The 22,773-nt window shown below is 40.5% G+C and overlaps 1 protein-coding gene across 1 annotated transcript in view; it reads left to right on the forward strand.

The window, feature by feature from the left end:
• Window positions 1-22,773, forward strand: part of MICU2 (mitochondrial calcium uptake 2) — a 252,633-nt gene that overhangs the window by 124,953 nt on the left and 104,907 nt on the right. Inside the window, exon 2 of the mRNA XM_065418785.1 lies at window positions 21,926-22,073. Within this exon, the coding sequence (XP_065274857.1) occupies window positions 21,926-22,073 (148 nt within the window). The remainder of the gene's footprint in view (window positions 1-21,925; window positions 22,074-22,773) is intronic.

Consider the following 22,773-nt stretch of genomic DNA (forward strand, 5'->3'; position numbering starts at 1 on the left):
TGGCAGATGACAGAACAAGGAGCAATGGTCTCAAGTTGCAGTGGGGGAGGTCTAGGTTGGATATTAGGAAACACTGTTTCACTAGGAGGGTGGTAAAACACTGGAATGGGTTACCTAGGGAGGTGGTGGAATCTCCGTCCTTAGAGGTTTTTAAGACCCGGCTAGACAAAACCCTGGCTGGGATGATTTAGTTGGTATGGGTCCTGCTTTGAGCAGGGGATTGGACTAGATGACCTCCTGAGGTCTCTTCCAACCTTAATCTTCTATGAGTCTATGAAAGGAAACCTACCTTTTCTCTGTAAAGAGGAAGGCCACAACTTAAGGGTGGTGGTTCTGTAAAAAGTGAAAGGTGGTTATCACCTCACAGTAATCAAGAACACAGGTTCTGTGTTCTGTAATAACTTAAGTTAATATAACATTGTTAAATATTACTATTTCATTCACAAGGCTTCATTTGAAGTCCATTTGAATCCCTGAGAGAATTATCCTGAAGTCACTATAGTTAAAAATGATCATTTTCATTGCTATAAGGTCAACTGAATTCCCTGGTCATTAATCCTTCTGAGATCCAAATTTTCTGAGACAGCATTTTCTTGGCTATGCCTATAACTTGTACATAGTATTCTGACTTTGTAAACATCTAATTTTCTATCCTCTGTCACCCTGAGGTCTTCATTATTTTTGTTTGCTGTGTTTCTCTTTCTAGAGGTTTTCAAACAGTTTGTTATGCTCCATCTACAATGCTAGGGAAGCTATCTTTAATGTCATCTTAAAAAAAAAAATCATTTCTGAACACGGTCAGTTTTACAGTGTGTATGGGACCTAAAATATCCCCATCCAAATCTTTGAAAACTATTTGAATAATTATATGTTCAAGCAGGTTCTCCTTGGCTACAATTTTGCATCAATTCCAATTTATCCAATTTTTCAAAACACTATTCTCCACGTCTCAATCTTCTGAAAAGAAAGCATTTCTGAATAAGCATGGTGTTTCATTCATTATGTTGGCAAAATGATTTGCTTGCAGTTTTTGGAAGGTTTGTCCCATGCCGTATTGTAAGTATTTTACAGGTTGAGACAAGAATGTTGGTAAAAGTGAATAACTGAATAGTGGAGATTCTAATATTTATGTAAAGCTTTAGCAATTATTTTCTAGAAGACAGTGAATGGCACAAAATTGTAATATGTATATCACATAGATTTCTCAGCTGCCTCTTTTAATCCTTTTCTTTCCACATGTGATCCTTTTGTCAAGTAAAAATGTTTTAATTTTCAGACTGAGGGAAAATTTTATGTAGGTAAAAAGTTTAAAAAAATAATCAACAAAGACTAGAAAAATTATGTCTGCTTATTAGAAAATGAAATGCATTTTAAGACATTTAAAAGTTTTACATCATGCATTGCCCCCCAGATCACTCACTCCCACAGAAAACAAATCACTTATTTGGAAGTGAAGTCAGCAGCTTTATAGGGAAATAAATATAATTTTACAACTTAATTATAGTATAAACATTACTTAAAACAAAGTAATTTCAACCATAAGAGTTATTTTTGTATCAGTCTTATAAGACATTTGGATGTTTTTTCTGCTCCCTGTTGGGACCAGTCTAAATCCTCTGAACATAACCTTGACCCTTGTATCAAAGATCTTAAATTGTTAGCCTTCATGTTTTTATAACACGTTTAAATCTTCATAAAAAATCCTTAAGAAAGTGATTCCATTTTTCATTTACTTCTACATGTAGTTGCACTCCCTGATTAATTTACTACTATGGAGATTTTACCTATTAGTGTTAGTTCACTGTCTTTAAAAGTGAAGAATTTCACACTTTGCCAATGTTGTTTAACGTGTTATATGACAGATACTGTAGTCGTAGTTTGTTATGGCAATGGCATCAGTTCACTCTACATCATTATGCCACCTTTTTAAAGTATCAGGCACTCTAAAAATTAAGAAATCATGTTAGTATAGCATGAGTAATAATGGGGCTTAACATGCAGTAGCCTTATTTCAGAGGAAGTGTGTTACTGTAAACTTCAGTGCACACTGTAAAGTATTTTTTATATTTTTAAAAGTTTAGTTTCAATTCCATTGTTTGTGATACCTCTTTAGAACCCTGACCATACTAAGGTTTTTTTTCACATTAATTTTTGTCTCTTCCATTTATATATATAGAGAGAGAGAGAGAGAGAGAGAGAGAGAGACTTACAAAATGTCACAGTTCTAAAAAGAAAAAAACTTGAAAAACATTTTTTTCCTGTATTATTGTTGCTGTGCAGGGGTAGACACAAATATTCAAGCTTCCAAGAGGAGCATATAAAAAAAATTGAAAATTATTTGGTAGGATGTCCTTTTTTAATCAGCATAAGGTCCTGCATTAGTACACTATGTCATGAAGGGAAATGCTATTTTTGTCTTCTAAAACAAAAAAATATATTGTACAGTAGTAATGTGTCCTTGACTTCTCAGCAATGTGCTAGCTGTCACATTTTAGATATTAATCATTACATGTTCTTAGTGGATTAACATTATTTGAGAATCACACCCGCCACCTGTGCGCACATCTTAATTTTTATTTTAAGAAGTGAATTTTGTATTTCAAATGAAATAATTTGCAGCAAGCATCTATTTAACTGCCATGAAAGATATGTTGTCTTCAGAGAAGATTTCTCTGTAATTATCACCCTTTCAGCTCCTTTTCTGTGAGTGCAATTCAATATTTGTAAGATCACTTTTCACTATAAAGACACTATAGTCACCTACCAGGGGTGCTGGGACAATTTTTATAGTGTGGGTGCAAATGATGGAAACCATGTATTTGTTTTTTGTTACTACTACTTCAAGCTGCGCCCCCAGCATCACTGTCACCTACCATAAATAATTGTGGCATTGCCAAATACAAATCTGGACTAAGACAAGAGCCTTGAACATTGAGGTCCAGATCTTGTGGTTAATGTTGCAACTGAATTTTGGGACCATAAAGAACTGGGGTCCAAAGATCTGCCTTCCATAGTGCATTGAGCATACCAGGAAATTGTCTGCCACTGTGGTGAGTAAGCTGAGGCTCAACTTTCACAAGGAGTTGAGCACCAGCCAACAAAGCTCAGCCCAAAGATTCAACAGCATTTTGGAGCCACGTGGGTTTTTCTCACTCATGTGAGAGGTTTCAGGAAGAAGCCCCTGAAATGTGGGTGGGTTCAGAACAAGCTCCTCTTGAACTTAAACCACTCCTGTTGCAGGTCAGTTGTAAATAAGTGCTTCTTTTTAGAGACAAACAGAAAACCAGAAAAGGTACATGGCATATTCATTTAAGATTTTATCATCTTATTTTTCAATCTCTTTGAGTGTGATGGTAGCCTTTTAGAGCCCTACAAAAATATTACTTCCTATTTTCTTCAGTTTGAATTGCATGAAATCCCATACATAGAACCAGTACATAAATTAATTCTCACAGTGCAAAGAAAATGAAGCCACCAAAGATTCTCTGCATTTGGGGTGCTGCCTAGTCAGATTAGAGAAGCATCTGTCCCAGAGTCTATAGGTTCTGAAGTCCATGTGGTTATATTTGGTCAGCAGACAGTGTGTGTCAGTCTGCACTACAACTGAAAAACAAGATGTAGTTCTTGTAATGCAATCCCACCATTGTGCTGAATAATAAATCCCTGTCAGAGCAAGCACAAAGTATGTAGGTTAAAAATTGACAGATTAAAGGATATGCATTTTAATGTCTAATTATATTTGGCACACTGCATATTGGTGTGAGCTGATATGGAAATCTAAGACTGTTTCTACTTGTACCTTTCTGAAAGGCACTGTGTATTCAGTCACTGTTTAAAACATTTTGGATGTGCAAACGTGTTAGCTATAGTGCTTATAAATGACAAGTATTCTGATAAGTGTTTTGAAAATATGCAAATGACGGCTTGTCTGAGGGCAAGCTAGCAGTTTCCTTCAGAATGCTTCCCTCAAAGTATGTAGATTGTAAAATGTCATACATGTATAATGGCTCTTCAGAAATGTTATTGGCATATGGTGAATATGTGGTTTACAGAGCTATTGGAAATATGAATGATGGTTTACTGAGTTACTGCATTATTATTTTTAAAGGTTTGTAAAAAACCACTTTCCTAAGATCTTTCTGTTGAAAGTTATCACTTTTTCCTCTTTTAATATCATTGTAATCTACTCTTCTCTCACTGCCAAAACTGCTAACATCATTTACCATGCCTTAATTAGCACTCACCTTCATTACTGGAGCTTTCTTGTCTCTGGCCTCCCCTCTTCTCACCACTGGCCTTTAGGCACCATCTAATTAAAAATGTTTATAACAAATTTGTTCTTGCAACCCCCACCTTCTACTCTGAAACTCTTCACTGGTTTCTTGTCTCTTATTTCAACAATTTCACGTTCTTTATCCTTACCTGGTCATCCCTATCTTTAACTCTGCTTTCATTGTCTCCTAATCCCTTGCCTTCTCTCTTTACTCCTTTGAATCCTAGCCCCTTTACTATCTTCTCCCAGTCCTGGCTTTGGATGTGCATTCATTAGGATCTCTGTGCTTAGACCAGTCTCCTGTTTTCTTTCCATCAGGTACCCTGTCTTCTCCCTCAGATTCCTCCTTGAAATGTACTGCTTCTGGAATGGCTAGCTATCTATGCTAAACTATCTGTTCTACTTTGTATTTAGCTGTGACTCTCTAAGGCTATGTCTTCACTACAAAGATAAGTCTACCTATGTTACGTGGACTTACAGCCACCGCATTAATTACTGCGGTGGCTGATGTCCACACTACCCTCCTTGGGTCAGTGGTGCACATCGTCATCAGGAGCGTGTCTACCGACCTAAGAGAGGCAGTGTGAGGAACTGAGAGCCCGGTCTTTCAACTCTGCTGGTAGCTCCCTGCCGGGAGGCCGGCTGCCCCACAGCCGATGTAAGGAACCACTGCATCACCCGAACAACGCCGACATAAGCTCTACACCTCTCGTTGAGGTGGTTTTATTACACCTCCACTGTTTTGTTGACAAATTGTGTAGTATAGACAAGGCCCGAGTACCTTTCCCAGACCTGAGGAAGAGCTCTGTGTAGCTCAAAAGCTTGTTTCTCTCACCAACAGAAGTTGGTCCAATGAAAGATATTACTTTATCCACCTTGTGTCTCTCTGCTTCTATGGCTCTTTCCTGTCTGGGTCTCATCAATAATCTGTCTGTCATAAGGCTGCCTCACTGACGTCAGTTAGAATTTTTTCTTTGACTTCCGTGAGAGCAAGATTCAATATTGACAGTAAAAGCTTTTAAAGCTGTAAAGCACTATGTAAATGTATAACACTATGCAAATGACCTTCTTTAGATTGCAGAAGTGCCCAAAAGGCAATGTGCACTTTCTGAAGGAAGACTCAGCCCCTGCCCTGAAGAGCATGTAAACAAATTGAGTTGTGACATGGCTGACAGAATATTATACAAATCTGAACATAGGGGGCCAGATTCTCAGGCCCAGCTCTTTCTGCGCTGCCTCAGTTGTACAAAGCAGGTGGAAAGCTACCATAAAGGGGCAATGAAGATTTTTCCAACAGTGGCAAATTATCATGTGGCATAGAGCCTCAAGCACAAGCAGTCCCAGGATTACAACCACTTTTCTCCCCAGATCCCCCCAGCTGCTCCCAAGTGTAAAGTCAGTATGGCTGAGAATCTGACCTAGTATGTCAACTGAAAAGTTATGGGGAAGAAAAAGTTTTCTTCTAAAAATATTTGCTCAATTTTTCAGGTTCCTGTATCGCTTTCATGCCTGTAGTTCGGTTCTTGGGTATATTCATTGCTATAGATAGATATTACTGTACTAGCATAAAAATAAGTGCTATGAAGAAAATTAATACCATTTCTCATGTTAACATGCAGGGATCTAAATCTGAATACAATCTACATGAAGTAGATACAATACATTTTCCACTTATCAACTGACTGGTTATTTTAATACAGACTATCGAGCTTTCTGAGACAACTCAAAACATCTATTTCATGTGTATTTTGCCTTTGAGGTGTTTATATGACTTTTCTCTGTTCTGTATATATTTAGTACTTCTAAAAAAGTGAGTGCAAGCAATGTACTATTGAAATAGTGTAATGTATAAGTAGTGCAGTGTGATAACTTGCAAGTTGAAGTGTAAATGTATGATTTTTAAATGAGTTGGTTGTGTGTCTTGTTAGAACTTGTGGACCCTGCCTGCCTTTATTATATTTTCTTCGTAGATTTATTTTTTGCTTCCTACTTTGTCTTCAGTTTATATTTCAAGAAGGATCAGGGTGACCAGATGTCCTGATTTTATAGAGAGAGTCCTGATAGTCGGAGCTTTTTTTATATAGGTGCCTATTACCCCGTCCCGATTTTTCACATTTGCTGCCTGGTCACTCTCTAAGAATGATCTAATCAAAAGCAAAGATCACTGGATTTGAAATGTAAAAATTAAAAAGCTTTGAACTGAGGCTTACTGATGTACTATTACCCTTATTATTACTTATATTGTAGTGGTACCCAAAAGCCCCAAATCAGGATTGAGGTCTCATTGTTCTAGGCACTGTATAAACACAAGGAAAGTCCTGCTCTTTGCACTGTTTACAGTCAAAGACCAATGAAATGCAAGCCAATGAAATGCAAAGAGTGAAAGAGAGATTTACAATCCAAATATATAAATATTTTATAGAGGTATTTTTAGACCCAAAGGTACATAAATACATAATTATCCAACTGCTGCCTCAAACTTAGTCATCATTAATTATAGTCATCACAGCAGATGTGTCTTTTATGTAAAGATTTGAAGAAGGAGAGGATAGCGGCTATCTGTTTTCTTTAATAGGAACTGGTCCATCTAATCTGCTCCCTGCCATTTTGAAGTAGGTATATCCAGCAATGCTAAGGGTCCTTGGATACTATGCCATCTCGGTCTTAACAGTGGTTGGTTGTAGACTTCTATTGATAGCCCATTCTGTACCCGATAATCCTTTCAGTGAAAAGTATTTCAATATTCTATTGATTTCATTTTTGTAATTTGTTAGGGCTTTAATATTTTGAACTCACAAGTTTATGGCAGTTCAATAGTAGTGTTTTTAATTTCAGTTGTTAGACATAGTAATCTTAATAGCTGTAACCTTTTCAAGTGGAAATAAATTTTATTTTTTTCTGGTTGGTCAGTGCCCAGGCTTGCAATTTGATCTCTTAGATCAAACTAGAGAAATATAATGTGGAAATGAAATCATATGGGCTAATTCACTTCAAAAGACCATTTTGCTTGTGATCCGGTCCCATTGGTTTTGGTATCTTGGTGTATTTGAATGAGTCTATATAATATGTGGCTCAGATTCTTTATTGTGAAAGCATGAGCTTTTCCTTTTTTAACATATATATTTTTAGCAGGATGGACTGATTTAAATCAGTGATGTAACTCGCTGATTTTAATCCTGACTTAAATCAGCAAGCAGAAAACCTTGATATAATGATGCATTTCTTATTTATTAGATGATTAATGTTTTACTTGTGATTTGTGTCAAGCTTTATTTGGATGAAAATTCATATTCAGTTAAAAATGCACAAAACATTTTAAAATATTTTAGTAAAATAAAACTTAAACGTACTGGGTACATAAGAAATAAAGTTTATCAGAAAGGTTATCAAAACCTGTTTTGAATTTAAAATTTAATAGATCTATTAAACAAAGGACGTATTATCTATAGTTAGTGAATTGAACTGATTGTTTCTGGTTACCATGCCCTCCAAGATTTTAGAACTAGTAGATCTCATCCTCTCACATAGGTTTTTATCCATAGACTGGAAGAGGAAAACAAGCTTTTTTGCTTTTTCAACTACAGTTGGTTTCTTAACTTTGAATGAACTAGCCATTAAACTGAACTAGTTGAATAAAAATATTCTCTGTACCTGCAGAAGAGGCTAGTGCTGTCAATAGTGGTTTACTCCTTCAACAAACTCTGGTTCCACGTGCTTAGCCAGTGACTTCCATCAGTTCAGTGATATGACTTTATTTAAAACTTGGCCACAAACATACTGCTTAATGTTACTTTTTAAATTTAATTTAAATTATTTTATAGATTATAGTAATCTTAGGCCTTAACACAGGTTGTCATTTCACATTTAATTTTAAATACGTTTATTTTAAAAATAAACCCATATTTAATTTAAATACAAAAATTGAAGATAAATAAAAATCAGATTTTTAATTTTTTTATCCACCCTGATATTTACTTTTTTAAATGTTAGTATCTTATAAAATACATTTAGTAACTTACATGTGTGTATCCTGTGTATTTCTTGTCTGAAACCTTTGTCATCTGTGAAGTTTTAATTTTTTAAGCCTAGGGACTTCAGGCTTTAATTTCTCATTCTGTGCATTCATACACTAAATGTGTCAAAACTTGCAGCACAGATTGAAGATAAATTAAGTTTTCAGTTTTAAATCTAGACTTTAAGACTTCCATATCTTGATAATTTCAAATTGGATTTGGTTAAATTTGATGTACAATAGTGACAAGTGTACTGCATAGTTTTCATCAGACTCAGAAATCTGAGGTGAACAAGATTTACTAAATCCGGGGATGGATTAAGCATGAAGTCATGGATCCATCCTCAGTGCTACAAGGCGGCCTGCTGGCCCCAGTGAGGTTTAAACTGCACACAGACTTCTTTACTTATGCCTAAAACAGGCACAGTTAATGGAGCAATCAGTATACCCTGCCAAGTCTGCTGATATCCATGTGGGAGGAGGAAAAGAGAAACATTCCCCTCCTTATTGTGTCTGAGGGGAGGAAGAAAACAGCTTATGGCCCTCTCATTGTATCCAAAGGGGAGGGAAAGGAAAAGAGGACTCAGAGCTTTCCCTCAGTGAGGGGTTGAGGATAGAGGGAAAGATGAGGAAGTGAGGAGAGGGTGTTTAGAGGGGTGAACTGATAAGGAAAGGAAGAAAAGGAGACCAAGCTGGAAAAGAGGAAGAAGAGCTGGAGAGAGGACAGATGTGAACCCAGTGTGGAAGGGAACAGCGTGAAGAAGGAATAACGTTCTTGGAGAGAAAATAGATCGAAAAATGTATATTATTGAACATCACAGAAAAATTGGACTGAGGGGGAAATGCATAGAAAAAGGTGATAACGCACCAAGATACTGCACGGTGTGCAAGGGAAGAAAAAATAGAGAAGAAAGGAAAAAGAAACTAATAATAGATGCAAGGGAGGAAACACAGTAAGTTTATTTTTAAAATAGTTTGGACTAAAATATCTCTATATGCACATGTGTTATGCACATATTTAAGTCCTCCCTTGTATGCTATTTGTACTTTGTCTGTTAGCCATACTGTCATGTTAACTCTTGCTTTTAGCTCATTTTTTCCATTGCACTTACTACACATGTATTATTTCAAAATTACTTTTCAAAAAGATACATAACTGGATTTTCTTTACAAAATAATATATATAATTAGAACAGGTGTTACAGATCCTAGCAAGTGTCCCTTCCTAGCTAACCATGAGGATTGCTGTGAGGGGAATCCAAGCTTCTGTGCTCTGGATTCCCTGGGGTGTTTTAGGCTCCCGGAGCGTGAACGGAGTCCAGCCACTGCCCCAATCTCAGGGTCTCTAGGCACATTCCCAGGGAGCAGACATTCTATCTGGCATCCCCCTTGTGAGTGTTGGAACCTGCTGTCCAGCCACCTAACTGTCTGGGCACCACACTGACCCTTCACACTCCTCAGTACTTGAATATACCCCTCTCCCAGAACTCCACTCCCAAAGGTGTGAAGCTTCTGGTTTACAGTTTAACTACCTCATGGGCATGCAGTAGTTGTGAAGCAGTCAACACAAACATGTTTTGTTCAGTCTATCACTTTATACTCTTTACTTAACAGATAAAGCACAGGAAAGTACAGATCATAATCCTAAATCCAATATGTCCCTCACTACGTCACCCTTCCTTTGGAAGGGGATCATCTGTGTTCTGTCAAGCAGACAGGCAGCGTTTTCCACCGCACTTGACTACCCTGCCCCTGCAGGAGCCTCCATCCCTCATCTTAATCTGGTTAAAATGGCTCTCAATTCCCCTGTGTGAGTCCCTTTATAGACTCCTCCTGGGGTCACCTGCTTCTTTTGGTCTGATTTTTGGTAATTTTCCATTTCTGGCAAACCTCCCTCCCTTCTGACAAGAGGAGGAAGTGTCTTCTCCCAGATAGAATAAACCTATTGTCCCACTGTGTTTTACTTTGAATAGATTATAGTTGAGTGCTGTCATATCTGGCCTGGCAGAGACATGGCACAACCCAGCTAACTCATGGGGGATTCACATGAGGGCTTTCCTTGAGACTGTAATTTCTTGATTCAATTTCATAAAATCATCCAAAATTCAGAAGTGGTAAAGATAGAATCCCTAATTCATCACAATGTCATCCTCCATACAGAAAGAAAATTAACAAAAATAATAGTACTGTGGGTCCTGTTCAGCCACCTGGGAACCAGGTTGCTGATACAATCCAAAATACAAAAGAAAACCCATGCATTCTTCACTAGCTTTCCAAATAAAATTCATGAAGTTAAGCAGTTTTATTGCACAAATTTCAAACTAACTTGAAGTGGAAAGCACATTAATGGAGAAATTGCTGCCCTTAAGCATTTCTCAATGCAAGCAGCAGACCATAGCTTCTGAAATAATGCTCACAGTGTCCAATAGCTTCCTAACAGCTGATCCACTGCCATGTCAACAGTAGGGGAAACACTTACATCATTAGAGGGTAGTTCTGACCTCATTCAAGTCTAATTCACCATTAACTATTGTAGCTATACCATTACAATTCTCAAATTAACATTCAAGGCATTACTTAAAACTACAAAAGCAACTAAATTCAGAGTTAAGGATGAAACTCCATCCTTTTTTTTTTTTTTTTTGGGGGGGGGGGGTCTGATTGCATACTTCCGGTTCCAAATGAGATATGTGGTTGACTGGTCAATTTATAATTCTGGTGTACGTAACTCTGAGGTTCTTCTGTGGTTCTTTGTAGTTTAATTTCTTCTTATGTGGACCTATTAAAGACAAAAATAAGCCCAAATTGTTCTAGCAGTCATTTTTGATTATGCTTACAAGAGCATTTTTAAAAATAGTAATAACTCTTTGTTACTGTTAGTCTTTTGAGTAAATATGAATTTTATATCCTATTTGGTATGAGTTTTGGCTGCTGTGTTTATTAATAGGTGTTTTTATACCTAAACTCTATTTTTTTAAGTTGTCACTTTTATCCACTTATAAATACAAGGATGTTCCCTATAGTATATTTGTCATTATTTAATCCTATTTTGAAGATGATCTACAAAGAGGGGGGAAATGGATTGTTCCCCCTTTTGCTTATTTATGATGTATAAACACTTGAAAGCTGTGGAGGATTTTTATTGTTGCTGTCATTGTTTTTCAATTAAGGTGTTTTTCTGCTTCTTTTTTTCCTTAGAAATGTCAGGAATGTTGAGTCTTACCATCCTTTTTTGGTTGAAGGGCTACTTGGATGACTCAGGAAAATGTACTAGGAACCTTTCAGACCTTAATTGAAGTGGGGGAGGTGTTGAATCCTTAACAGAGAGAGGTTTTTCTCCAAGTGTATGTATTTAGTTGGTATTAGCAAAAAAAACAAAGTTTGTAATTGTATAAAAATTACATCACCCTCATGACAAATGTTGGTGATTAGATCTTGGGTAAAGGCTAGCTCAGTGAAGCTTGCTGGGGACTAGTCTCAGATAACAATGGTAGGCAGAGAAAAGCAACCAAAAGATGGGTGAGTGTTAGAATGGTCCATGTAATTAAGGGGATGGTGGCTACCATTTGGGACACAGGCTTACAATTTAGGGGTCTTACAAAACCTCATGCTGCTCCTGGATGTCTGGGTAGAAGTTCTGGCCAAGAGTGTTTTTTCCATCCATGCCTGTCTAGAAAAGTCTGACAGTTTATTTTAGGTGTGGATTTTGCTGTAGTTGTTAATGACTTTGTCCCACTGAGATGACACTGCTATAACACATTTTACTTGGGACTACCTCTTGAGATTATCTGGAAACTGCTGCTGGAGCAGAAAGATTCTGCCTTCTTATTCAGCAGAGTTTCACCCAAAGAGATTAGACAAACACCTGTCAGGGATGGTCTAGATAATACTTAGTCCTGCCATGAGTGCAGGGGACTGGACTAGGGGACCTCTTGAGGTCCCTTCCAGTCCTATGAGTCTATGATTCATTTTCTGACCAGCAAAAACACTATAAAGTGAGACATTCAAAGTTGATAAGTGTCTGCATTTTTTACATTTATGTTGTTTTGTACTTTAATAGGAAGAGTAAAAGAGACAATGGCATGTACCATAGTGTTCTGGCATTTAATTAATTTTTAATGAGCAGTTAGATAAGGTTATGTTTGTTACTGTTAAGAAAATGAAACTTTCCTGTAGAAAGACCTTTGATACCTTATATAGAAAGCAACACGGTCCTGATCTCTGTGCGAGTAGGTGGGACTTTATTGTTAGAATAAACTACATTAAACATTGAAAGGAGCTGTGAGCTTTGACCTTTTATATTTCCAGCCAAATGTGATTACAACAGAATTGCAGGAGATAAAATAGTAAGCATATTATTTGGCATGAAAAAAATGTAGGTTCCAGCACTTTTACAGATAGCTAACAAAGAACAAAAATACTGTGGAATCAGTGAAAACTTTTTAAAATTATTCTATTTTGTAATGAAAGTAAATGATACACTGGGTATAGCGTATGGCTGGATACTACTGGTCTAAATCCAGAGAAACCATTGTCTTCAACTGAGAGCAGAATTTGTCTGTAATTTTGTGACAAAATCCTACGGTCAATCCACCACTACCACTCCCCACTGTTAAATCTGTATGCTTAAATTGGCATTTGGGTATTTATAAGTCCACTGAACTGAGAAAAGCATCTTTTAAATTTAGCTAAAACTGCAGTGGTGATGGCTGTTCTTCTGAATGATTATTTTTCCAAACTATAAGAGAACATGCTCAGGCCTGGAAAGTCATATTACTATATTTTTTGTGGTGTTCTGGCTCAGTCACAAATTTTCTAGCCTTTGGTCCAAAAGGTTGTGAAATCAAGTTCTATAGCAAGACCTGAACTCCAAATGAATGCTAGGTTGTGTAGTACTAGGGTGATGCTATACTGTGTATTTAAAATGTTTGTTTAGTTACCGCTGTGCTGTATCTCTTTCCTGAGTACCAAGTAAATAACAGTCATAAACAGTATAGTGCAAATGATAGGATGCCAGATGCTGCGTCTAAAATAGCAGACAAGAATGTCCAGTCCCAAAAAGGCTTAAGGTGAGACAGTGTCTTAAAACTAGAGGCTGTTTTTACTTAAACTTGTAGCTTATTCCAGCTTTATCTGTTGCAATCTCAAAAGCATTCCAGTCCAACCGACAAGGAAGGTAAGAGGTTAGACCAGGGATCGGCAACCTTTGACACACGGCCCACCAGGGTAAGGCCCCTGGCGGGCCGGGCCGGTTTGTTCGGTTGTTGCGATCGGCTGAACCTGCGGACGCGGCCGGTAAATAAACCAGCCCGGCTCACCAGGGGGCTGCGTGCCAAAGGTTGCTGATCCCTGGGTTAGACCTTCTAGGTCGTAAGGTCTTTTCTTCAGTCAGCCTTCAGTTCCTCAGCTCTAACTACCTGTCATTGCTAGCTAAATATGACTTTTTGAATTATCCGCCAGTTAGCAGACTTTGCAGACAAGCTGCCCCAACAGGACCATGCTCGCTTCCAGGCTATTCTGGAGGAAGGTAAATTGGTTGCCAGGATGACGCTCCAGGCTGCAATAGATCCAGCAGACACATCTTCCTGTACTATGGCGACTGGGATCATCATGAGGAGGAAATCCTGATTACGTTCCTCTGGTTTCCCTAGGGAGGTGCAGAACGCAATTGAGGACCTCCCCTTCGATGAAGCTTACCTCTTCAATCAGAAAACTGACGATTCCCTGCACTCGCTCAAAGAATCTAGAGTCACTCTGCGATCTCTGGGTATTTATACACCGGTGCCCAAGCAAAAGTTTTATCATTCACATCCTGCACAGCAATACAGGATGGTCTCCATCCTCCTTTCAGGGCACAGGGTTCAACTCCACCTACTTCCTGGTACCCAAGAAAAAAGGAGGCTGGAGACCAATCCTAGATCACAGTCAGCTCAACCGCTTAGTACGCAAGCCAAAGTTTCATATGGTCGCACTTGCAGCCATCATACCCTCACTAGAAAGAGGCATGTGTTTACGGCTCTCAGTATGCAAGATGCTTACTTTCAAATAGCTATCCACCCAACCCACAGACTATTCTTGAGTTTTACGGTGAGCACTCAAAACTTCTAATGCAAAGTCCTGCCGTTCGGACTCACTGCTTCCTACGTCTTCACCAAGGCTTTCTCCATGGTGGCAGCCCACCTCCAGCGTCAAAGAGTCCTTGTCTTCCCTTATCTCAACAATTGTCTACTGGCAACCCAGTCCAGACGAGAAGCTTGAGTATCGACATCCCAGCTGCTTCTATTCCTCTCCTCCCTGGGAGTCAGTGTGAACATCAAAAAATCGACTTTAGACCCAACTCAGTCCCTGGAATTCATCGTAGCACACATTGATGCAGTCTCTGAGCATGCCTACGTACCAGAGGACAGGTTCTGGATCCTGCTGGAACTAATCGCTTCAGTGACTTCCAACCTCTCTGTTCCGGCCAGAACTTGCCTTTCCCTCCTTGGCCCCATGGCGGCATGCTCATCTTCATTTCTGCTGTCTACAACTGTGTTTACAGAACGTCCATTCTCCCACACTCCATTCCATGGACACCATTCTGACTCTTCCCAATGAGGTCCTCTTCTCCCTTTGGTGGTGGACAAACCTGGATCAGGTTTGCTCTGGGATTTCTTTCCTTATATAATGATCATTCTCCCCTGATATAATGATCATTACGGATGCATCTCTTGATGGATGGGGCGCCCACATGACACACAGGGCTTGGACTGATCGGGACTCCAGGATGCACATTAATATCCTAGAACTTTGGGCAGTAAGGAGAGCGTGTTGCACATTCCTCCCACCCAGCCGCTCCTGCCATATTCTTATCATGTTGGATAACACCACTACCATTTACTACTTAAACAAGGGAGACCCAAAGTTGCCAGCACTTTGTGTGGAAATGGTGCATCATATACAGTATCCTCTTGTCAGCGGCCTATCTCCCAGGGACTCAGAATGTGATTGCAGATACTCTCAGCAGGAACTTTGTGACTGACCAAGAGTGGGAGCTCCACGATTCAATGATCGTGGATATTTTTGACCGCTGGGGTACTCAGACCAGGGATCTCTTTGCCTCCCACACCAATGCCAGATGCATCCCATACTATTCCAGGAGCAGACTTGGAGCCCGCTCCTAACGCGACACCCTGGTCCTTGACTGGTTGGGCTGAATCAATTATGCCTTCCCGCTCCTACCCACTCCTGCCCCATATTCTCCACACGATTCAATGGGAGGAGGCGACGGTCATTCTGATCACCACGTTCTGGCCTTGCCAGTTCTGGTTTCCTCCTCTTCTTCGCATGTCAAAGTATTCTCCACTCAGGCTACTGACTTTCCTGGAACTGCTCACTCAGCACAATGGCAAGATCAGATGCCCCAATCTGCAGACGCTTCACCTGAGAGCCTGGTTTTTGGATGAGCATCTTCACTAGCACAGAAGTATTCATTGGCAGTATGAGACATCCCCTCGAGTAGCAGGAAAAGAATCCACAAGGTGGTCCTACCAGGTCAAGGGGAAACATTTCACCTTCTGGGCCCAACAGAAGAGTATGGCTCCTGAGGCCGTCAGCAACCCTCTCCTCTTGGACTACCTCCTGTCCCTGAAAGTGTCAGGACACGCTCTCAGCTCCATCAAGGTGCACATAGCACCCATTAGTGCTTTTCCCACCCTGTGGAGGGGCACTCAGTTTTCACTCACCCATTTAACTGTCAGATTCTGGAAGGGCCTTGTATGATCATACCCTTCTATCCAACCCTCAACCTTGTCCTCATGGCACTGATGAAGTTACCCTTCGAACCTCTGGCCTCCTGCTTCCTTTCTCTTCTCCATGATAGCCATCACCTCTGATAGCCATCACCTCTGCAAAGAGGGTAGGCAAATTGGGGGGGCCATGATGGCAGGACCCCCCTTTCACCATGTTTCATAAAGACAAAGTTTCCCTATGCTTACATCCCAGGTTTCTGCTGAAGGTGGTTTCCCGTTTTCACCTCAGCCAACCCATACACTTCTTCCCTAAGCCACATGCCTCAGCAGAGGAACAATGCCGTCACTCCCTCGATGTCTGAAGGGCCCTCGCCTTCTACCTGCAAAGGAGAAAGCTATTCAGGAAGTCTTCTAGACTATTTGTCGCTATAGCGGAGAGGATTAAGGGCCAGACCATTTCCACTCAGAGGATTTCTAAGTGGATTTTGAGGTGCATTATGCTCTGCTATCGTTTGTTGGATCTGTCTCCACCCATTGGGGTCCAAGCCCACTCCACGAGTGCAAGCATCTACTACAGCCGCGCTCCACCACCTGCTGCTCACAGAGATATGTAGGGTGGCCACATGGAGTTTGGTACATGCCTTTTCCTCCTATTATGCCCTCTTGTAAGACTCTGAGATAGCTGCCTCATTTAGTGCAGCTGACCTCTGCTCCACAGTTCCATCATCTTCCTCGCACCCTCCTCCTAACTAGGTACTGCTTATCAATCACCCTCAGTGGAATATAATCGGGATCATCATTCGAAGAAGAAGAGGAGTTTACTTACCTGTAACTGGAGGTCCTTCAAGATATGTGGTCCCTATCTGTGTTACAATCCCGTCCTCCTTCCCCTCTGCTGCATACCTGGTTGATTTGTGGTGGAGACATAACTGAGAGAATGGTCAGTCTGCCTTGCCACTTATTGCCTCCATTGAAACTATGAGGCGGTACAAAGGCACATGCATGGACCAACACACACTACTATTTTTAAAAGCTCCGGCTCCGGGCATATGGCGCATGCGCATAACCCAGATAGGGACCACACATCTCAAAGAACCTCCTCTTATGAGGACTGTCAGAATAGGAAAGGTTGCAATTCCTTAGGCCCAATACCTTAGGCTAGGTCTACACTACAGCGGGGGGTCGACCTAAGATACGCAACTTCAGCTACGTGAATAGCGTAGCTGAAGTGGCGTATTTTAGGTCGACTTACCTGGCTGTGAGGACGGCGGCAAGTCGACCGCTGCCGTGCTGCCGTCGACTCCGCTGCCGCCTCTTGCCGCGGTCGATTTCCGGAGTCGACGGCAGAGCGATCAGGGATCGATTTTATCGCGTCTTCACTAGATTTTGGCTGAAACATATTAGAGGGGTAAAGGGTTGGAGTTTGGGGATTTCTGTTGGATGGGGCAGAGGGGCTGGCCAGCACTAGGGTGACCAGACAGCAAGTGTGAAAAGTCGGGACAGGGGGTGGGGGGTAATAGGAGCCTGTATAAGAAAAAGACCCAAAAATCGGAACTGTCCCTATAAAATCGGGATATCTGGTCACCTCCATCCCCTGTCCCGACTTTTCACACTTGCTGTCTGGTCACCCTAGCGCGGGCCGGCCCCCATCCAGGCCCCTCCCTGCTCCTGGCCCCCTGACGGCCCCTTTAGCATTTGGTGTCTGATTTCAGTAGCCAGAATTAATAGTTTTTCTCCTGATAGCAAACTAGTTTTTGCAGTATATTTTTATATCTGTTCAAGACTTTGGGTTGTGCCCACCTCTATATTTTTAAATAGTCAAAGTGCCAGATCAGAAAAAAACCATTGTTCCTGTGAATAAACACAACATTTTTTGGTAGGGCAGGGAGGGGAGAAATCTGATTGTTTTTCTTCAAGTGCTTGCTCATGTCCATTCTATATTAGGTGTGTGTGCTCGCCATATGCACCAATGCCGGAATTTTTCCCCTCAGTGGTATCCATAGGGGACTGTCTCTGGCGCCCCCTGGAGCAACACGCACATGCTGCAGTATAAGGGGTGCCACCGGCTCCCCCCTGCCTCCTCCTCCGTTCCTTCTTGCTGCCAGTGATGGTGCTGGAACGTCTGCTGCTTTGGCTAGCATTATGCTTTGTTCAGTGTTTCTTTCTAATGTTTTCCTGTAAAATAGTTGTACATAATTAATAGTTAAGAGTTCCCTTAGTGTTAGTTCTAGTTTAGTCGATCCCAGTACCGGTCGAGCAGCATGAGACATAGACGGATTACCAATGCCGATCCACCAAATGCCGACGGTCTCTGAGGTCCCGCGCAAGGGACTCCTCTTGATCAGATAGGTCTGTGTCAAGACATAGTGGCCAGCACCGCACAGAGAAGGGCCGCCGGGCCGCATGATCATGGTTGCTGGACAGCGACCACTCTGCTTCTGGCTCCGGCACTGAGCAGGAGTCCTTGACAGCAGGACAGGCCCTGGCACCGGCGGTACCATCTACATTATTGGCACTGCAACCCACCACATGGCCCCAAGGCCAGTGGCTGGTGGCCTGGTACCCCTGGAACCCTTGGGGGTTTACCCAGTCTTCGCAGACAGTCCGGTCGTGGCGGGGGCCTCGGATAGGCCATCGGCCTCAACATCCTGCCCTCCACCAGAGGTGGAGACCCCAGAAGGGAAGACACCCCCCCCCAGGCCCATGAGGACCATGGGGAACAGCTGGCTGGGCCACCATGGCACATAGCAGATCCCACGGCACCAGCTTCATCCTCATTGTCGCCGGACAAAGCTATTACGGGTCCCCCTCAACCAGTTCCACAAGATGATGCTAAGGCTCATCAGGAACTATTGAAGAGGGTCTTCTGCAACCTGGGGCTCCAGATAGAAGAGCTAGAGGAACCATCGGACTCCCTGTTCAATGTCCTTTGCTCCATGGCACCTGCTAGGGTACCCCTACATGAAGGGGTATTGAAAATCAATAATGCCGTATGGCAAATCCCCTCCTCCCTGCCCCCCCTTTAAAAAAGGGCTGAACACAAATACTTTGTGCCAGCTAAAGGCCACGAGTATCTCCACACTCACCTGGCCCCAAACTCCCTCATAGTTGAGGCTGTTAGGCAAAGGGAGAGGCAGGGGCAACTCGGGGCTATGCCCAAGAATAAAGACTCAGAGAGACAGGATCTGTTTGGGCAAAAAATGTATTCATCTTCCAGCCTTCAATTGAGAGTGGCCAATCACCACGCCCTCCTGGGCCACTACAACTATAACATGTGGCAGGCCATGGCCAAGTTTGAGGTTTCGCTTCCCAAAGGGTCTAGGAAGGAATTCTGGGTGATCCTCGAGGAGGGCATGGCTGTGGCCAGAGCGGCCCTCCAGGCAGTTTGACGCGGTAGACTCTGAGGCTCGCACCATGACCTCGGCCATCTCCATGCGGCGGGCATCCTCGCTGCTCATCTCTGGTCTGTCAATTGATGCTCAGCAGTCAATGCTTTTTTCTTACCGAAAATAAATTCTATTCCCTCTGTGTGTGTGTGTGTGTGTGTGTGTGTGTGTGTACACATTTACAGCTGTTTTATTTAAATTTAAAATTTTCAACTGTTGAAGTTCAGCAGTTTTAATGTCACTAATAAGTCATGTTTTGGCCATTGTTAAAACAAGTATTCTAGTATTTTAGGAGCTTAAAAATCCAATTGGCATGGACAGTTGTATAATAGGATTAACTATTAATCTTCTTCCAGAAGCACAACATAATAAGTTTATGCAAAAAAAAACTTTCCATAATTTCAATTAAAACAGTACTATAGAGCAATCTATTTTTAAGTTTGCTTTAGGGCACAAACTGTTGACATTATTATGAGATGATTCTAATAAGAATGCTGAATTTTAACAGCTCACAAATATGATTTATTTACTTGATATCTGAAGCAGCATTTGTTGAAACTTGTAAAAAGACAATTCTGTAGTAACCAATCCCAGAACTTTTAAACAGAGGTGATTAAAAGGAATTGAGACTTATTACATTAGAGTTGTTTTAAAATAGTATTTTTCGGAATCTGTGAATCTGATTAGTAGAAGAACAAAAATGCTGTTTGCATCTTCCACACCCACCTTTGTTCTAATGTACAAGATAAAGGTTAAAGGAACGCTTTCTACTTGAAATCTGATCAGTTTACAAATGAGTTTAAAATGGCTTCAGGTGCCACACCTGTCCCTCTGCTGCCAAGTTTTATTTTTCTAGTAACATTTTCCTAATTTTAAAATTTGTTTCACTTCCTTTATTGTTGTTCGAAAGACCCAAGTAAGCAAGGGAAACCGAATGACAGTACAGGGGTAAAAGTGAAATTGACTAATAATATAATATAAACAAAAGCACATATCATCCAACATAGCATTTACGCATGTACTTCACTTTAATGGGACTGCTTGATTTAAGTCATGCAGTTCGGAGCATAGCTGCAGTGCCTATCAAGATGGGTCTAGTCATCACTATAGCAGGTCAGAAAATGGAATTTCCATCCTGTGGGAAATTCCAGTATTTCAAAAAATGTTCTTCATGAACTGGTACAAAAAGTCAAAATATTTCATGGGACAAAATCTGAAATATTTCGATTCAGAAACATTGAAACAAGCTTATTGAAACATAGTATAGAATTAAAAATTTCAACAAAAAGTCAGTATAAGTGAAAACAAGAAAGTAGAAACAAAATAACTCCATTTTGATTTTGGATTGTTTTTTAACTTTTACCTCAAATTTCATTTAAATTGATACGTTTCCTTGAAACATTTAGATTTTGAGATACCAGCTTTTTCCAATAGAAAACTTCCATGGAAAATGTTTCAACTAGCTCTAGTGTTTTGCTTATATTTTCCTTATATATCCTTTTCATTTATCCTTCATTTATTTATTTGCATTTTCAGATTGTAAAACCTTTTGGGCAGGAACTATATCTTCCTATAAGTCTCTACAGCATCTAATATAGTTTGGACTCGGCTATAATAACTATAATTATTTATAATAGGTTACATATGGGGTCTTGGTACTCTGAGTTTGCCTAATTTAGATTTCCTTGTTTTTCCATCATTGTTCACAGTTGTTAGTGTTACTGAAGTGTAATGGCTTTGTATACAATTTCTAAGGAGTGACATGGGTGTAGGAGAATTGTTCCGCAGCATGAGTCAAATACATATGTCATGTTCATTCTAAGAAACTCATATTTTCCCTGTGCTCAATTATTCTCTCTGAAATGGTAAAATATTATGCCTATCTCTTGTTTTCACTCCGTCCAGATTCTCTCTGCACCTAACATCACTTTCTGTTGCTGATTCTGCAGTATTGCCAAAGCTTATGATTTTATCATAAGTCTCTCTAAGTTTGGTGTTTTTCTTAAAGTCCCAGTTCATGGAGTCAGGTGATTATGTTAGAATCTCATCTCTGATTACAAAAAATAGTAAGTTTCAACCTCATGATTATGGAGAGGCGCTTGGAAACATGAACCCTAAAGGCTCAAAACCCAGAAGGCAAATAAAAAGAACACAACTTACTTTTAAAATCTCATGATTGGGGGGATGATTTTTGGTGTGGACAATACTGCCTCTGCTTCTGTTGTCTAAAACCCAAGCCCACACCTAAATTGGAAAAATCACTGTTCCTATATAATGTGTCATGGTAGTTGTTCCATAGCTAGACAACAAATTTTAACAATGGTTCAAAAAACATTTTGAACTGTGCATAAACCTATCCCTTTTTAAGGTTAAACTAGAATAACTATCTTAATTACAACCAGTCCCTCTTACAGTGGTGACTTGACCTCAATATACTGAGGATAGTAGGCTGCCTTCTGATTAGGATAATGGTCTAAAGCCTAATCATATTTTTGTTACATTGTTTTTCCCCCCCTGTTTTTAGAAGGAAGATGTCGCTAATGAGGAGATGGCAGAAAAACTCTCTATTCGAAAGCAGCGCTTTATGAAGTTTGCATCCTTGGAATATGAAGGAGAATATTACATGACACCTAGAGACTTCCTGTTCTCAGTAATGTTTGATCAAGTCGGCCGTAAGTTTTCTCCGCAGTAAATTGTACTACTGATTTGTGTGAAGTTCCTATCCTTAGCTGATGAAAATCAGCAAAGGCCAGCTAACAACATTAATAGACTACACGCTTGTAGACTCTTAACAGGGACCAGTTGGCATACCTGTTGAGACTGAAGGTCCAGAAATCTGGAGTCTTTGTGCAAATGACTTAAACCCCTAATGTGCATATCTGATCAATATTCATTTCCTTGTTTATCTAAACAACAGAGAAATTAGCCAGGTTATAATACACCAGTGTTCAGAACATCCCCTCCCAGCTATCTCCATAATTGATACTGTGACTTTTTTTCCTTGGACAAAAAGGAAGTTGTGGGAGTGAAAGAGGGTCATTTGTGTAGACTTCTCTTCTGTGGGAACTGTTATTTGTGCAAAATACAGTGGAATGGATCAAATTTTTACATGATTAAAAAACAAAACACTTTTAAAATCCTATAATCCAATGAGAAGTCAACGTGCTATGTATCAAGTGCTTGGGCTGAATTAAAGGTTTTGTCCTCCTTTACCCAAGGTTACAGAGTGTCATGGCCAAATCCCAGCCTGATTAACAATGTCCACCTTAAAGCTTCCCCTTGTAGTTTCAGAGATAGTTGCCTTTTCACTGTCTTCCCCTCACTAACTGTGGCCCTGTTATACTCTGTCTCCTGTTCCAGAGTGAACTGCCC

This window comes from Emys orbicularis, chromosome 1 (genome assembly GCF_028017835.1).
Source record: "Emys orbicularis isolate rEmyOrb1 chromosome 1, rEmyOrb1.hap1, whole genome shotgun sequence".
In the NCBI taxonomy this organism is placed as follows: Eukaryota; Metazoa; Chordata; order Testudines; family Emydidae; genus Emys; species Emys orbicularis.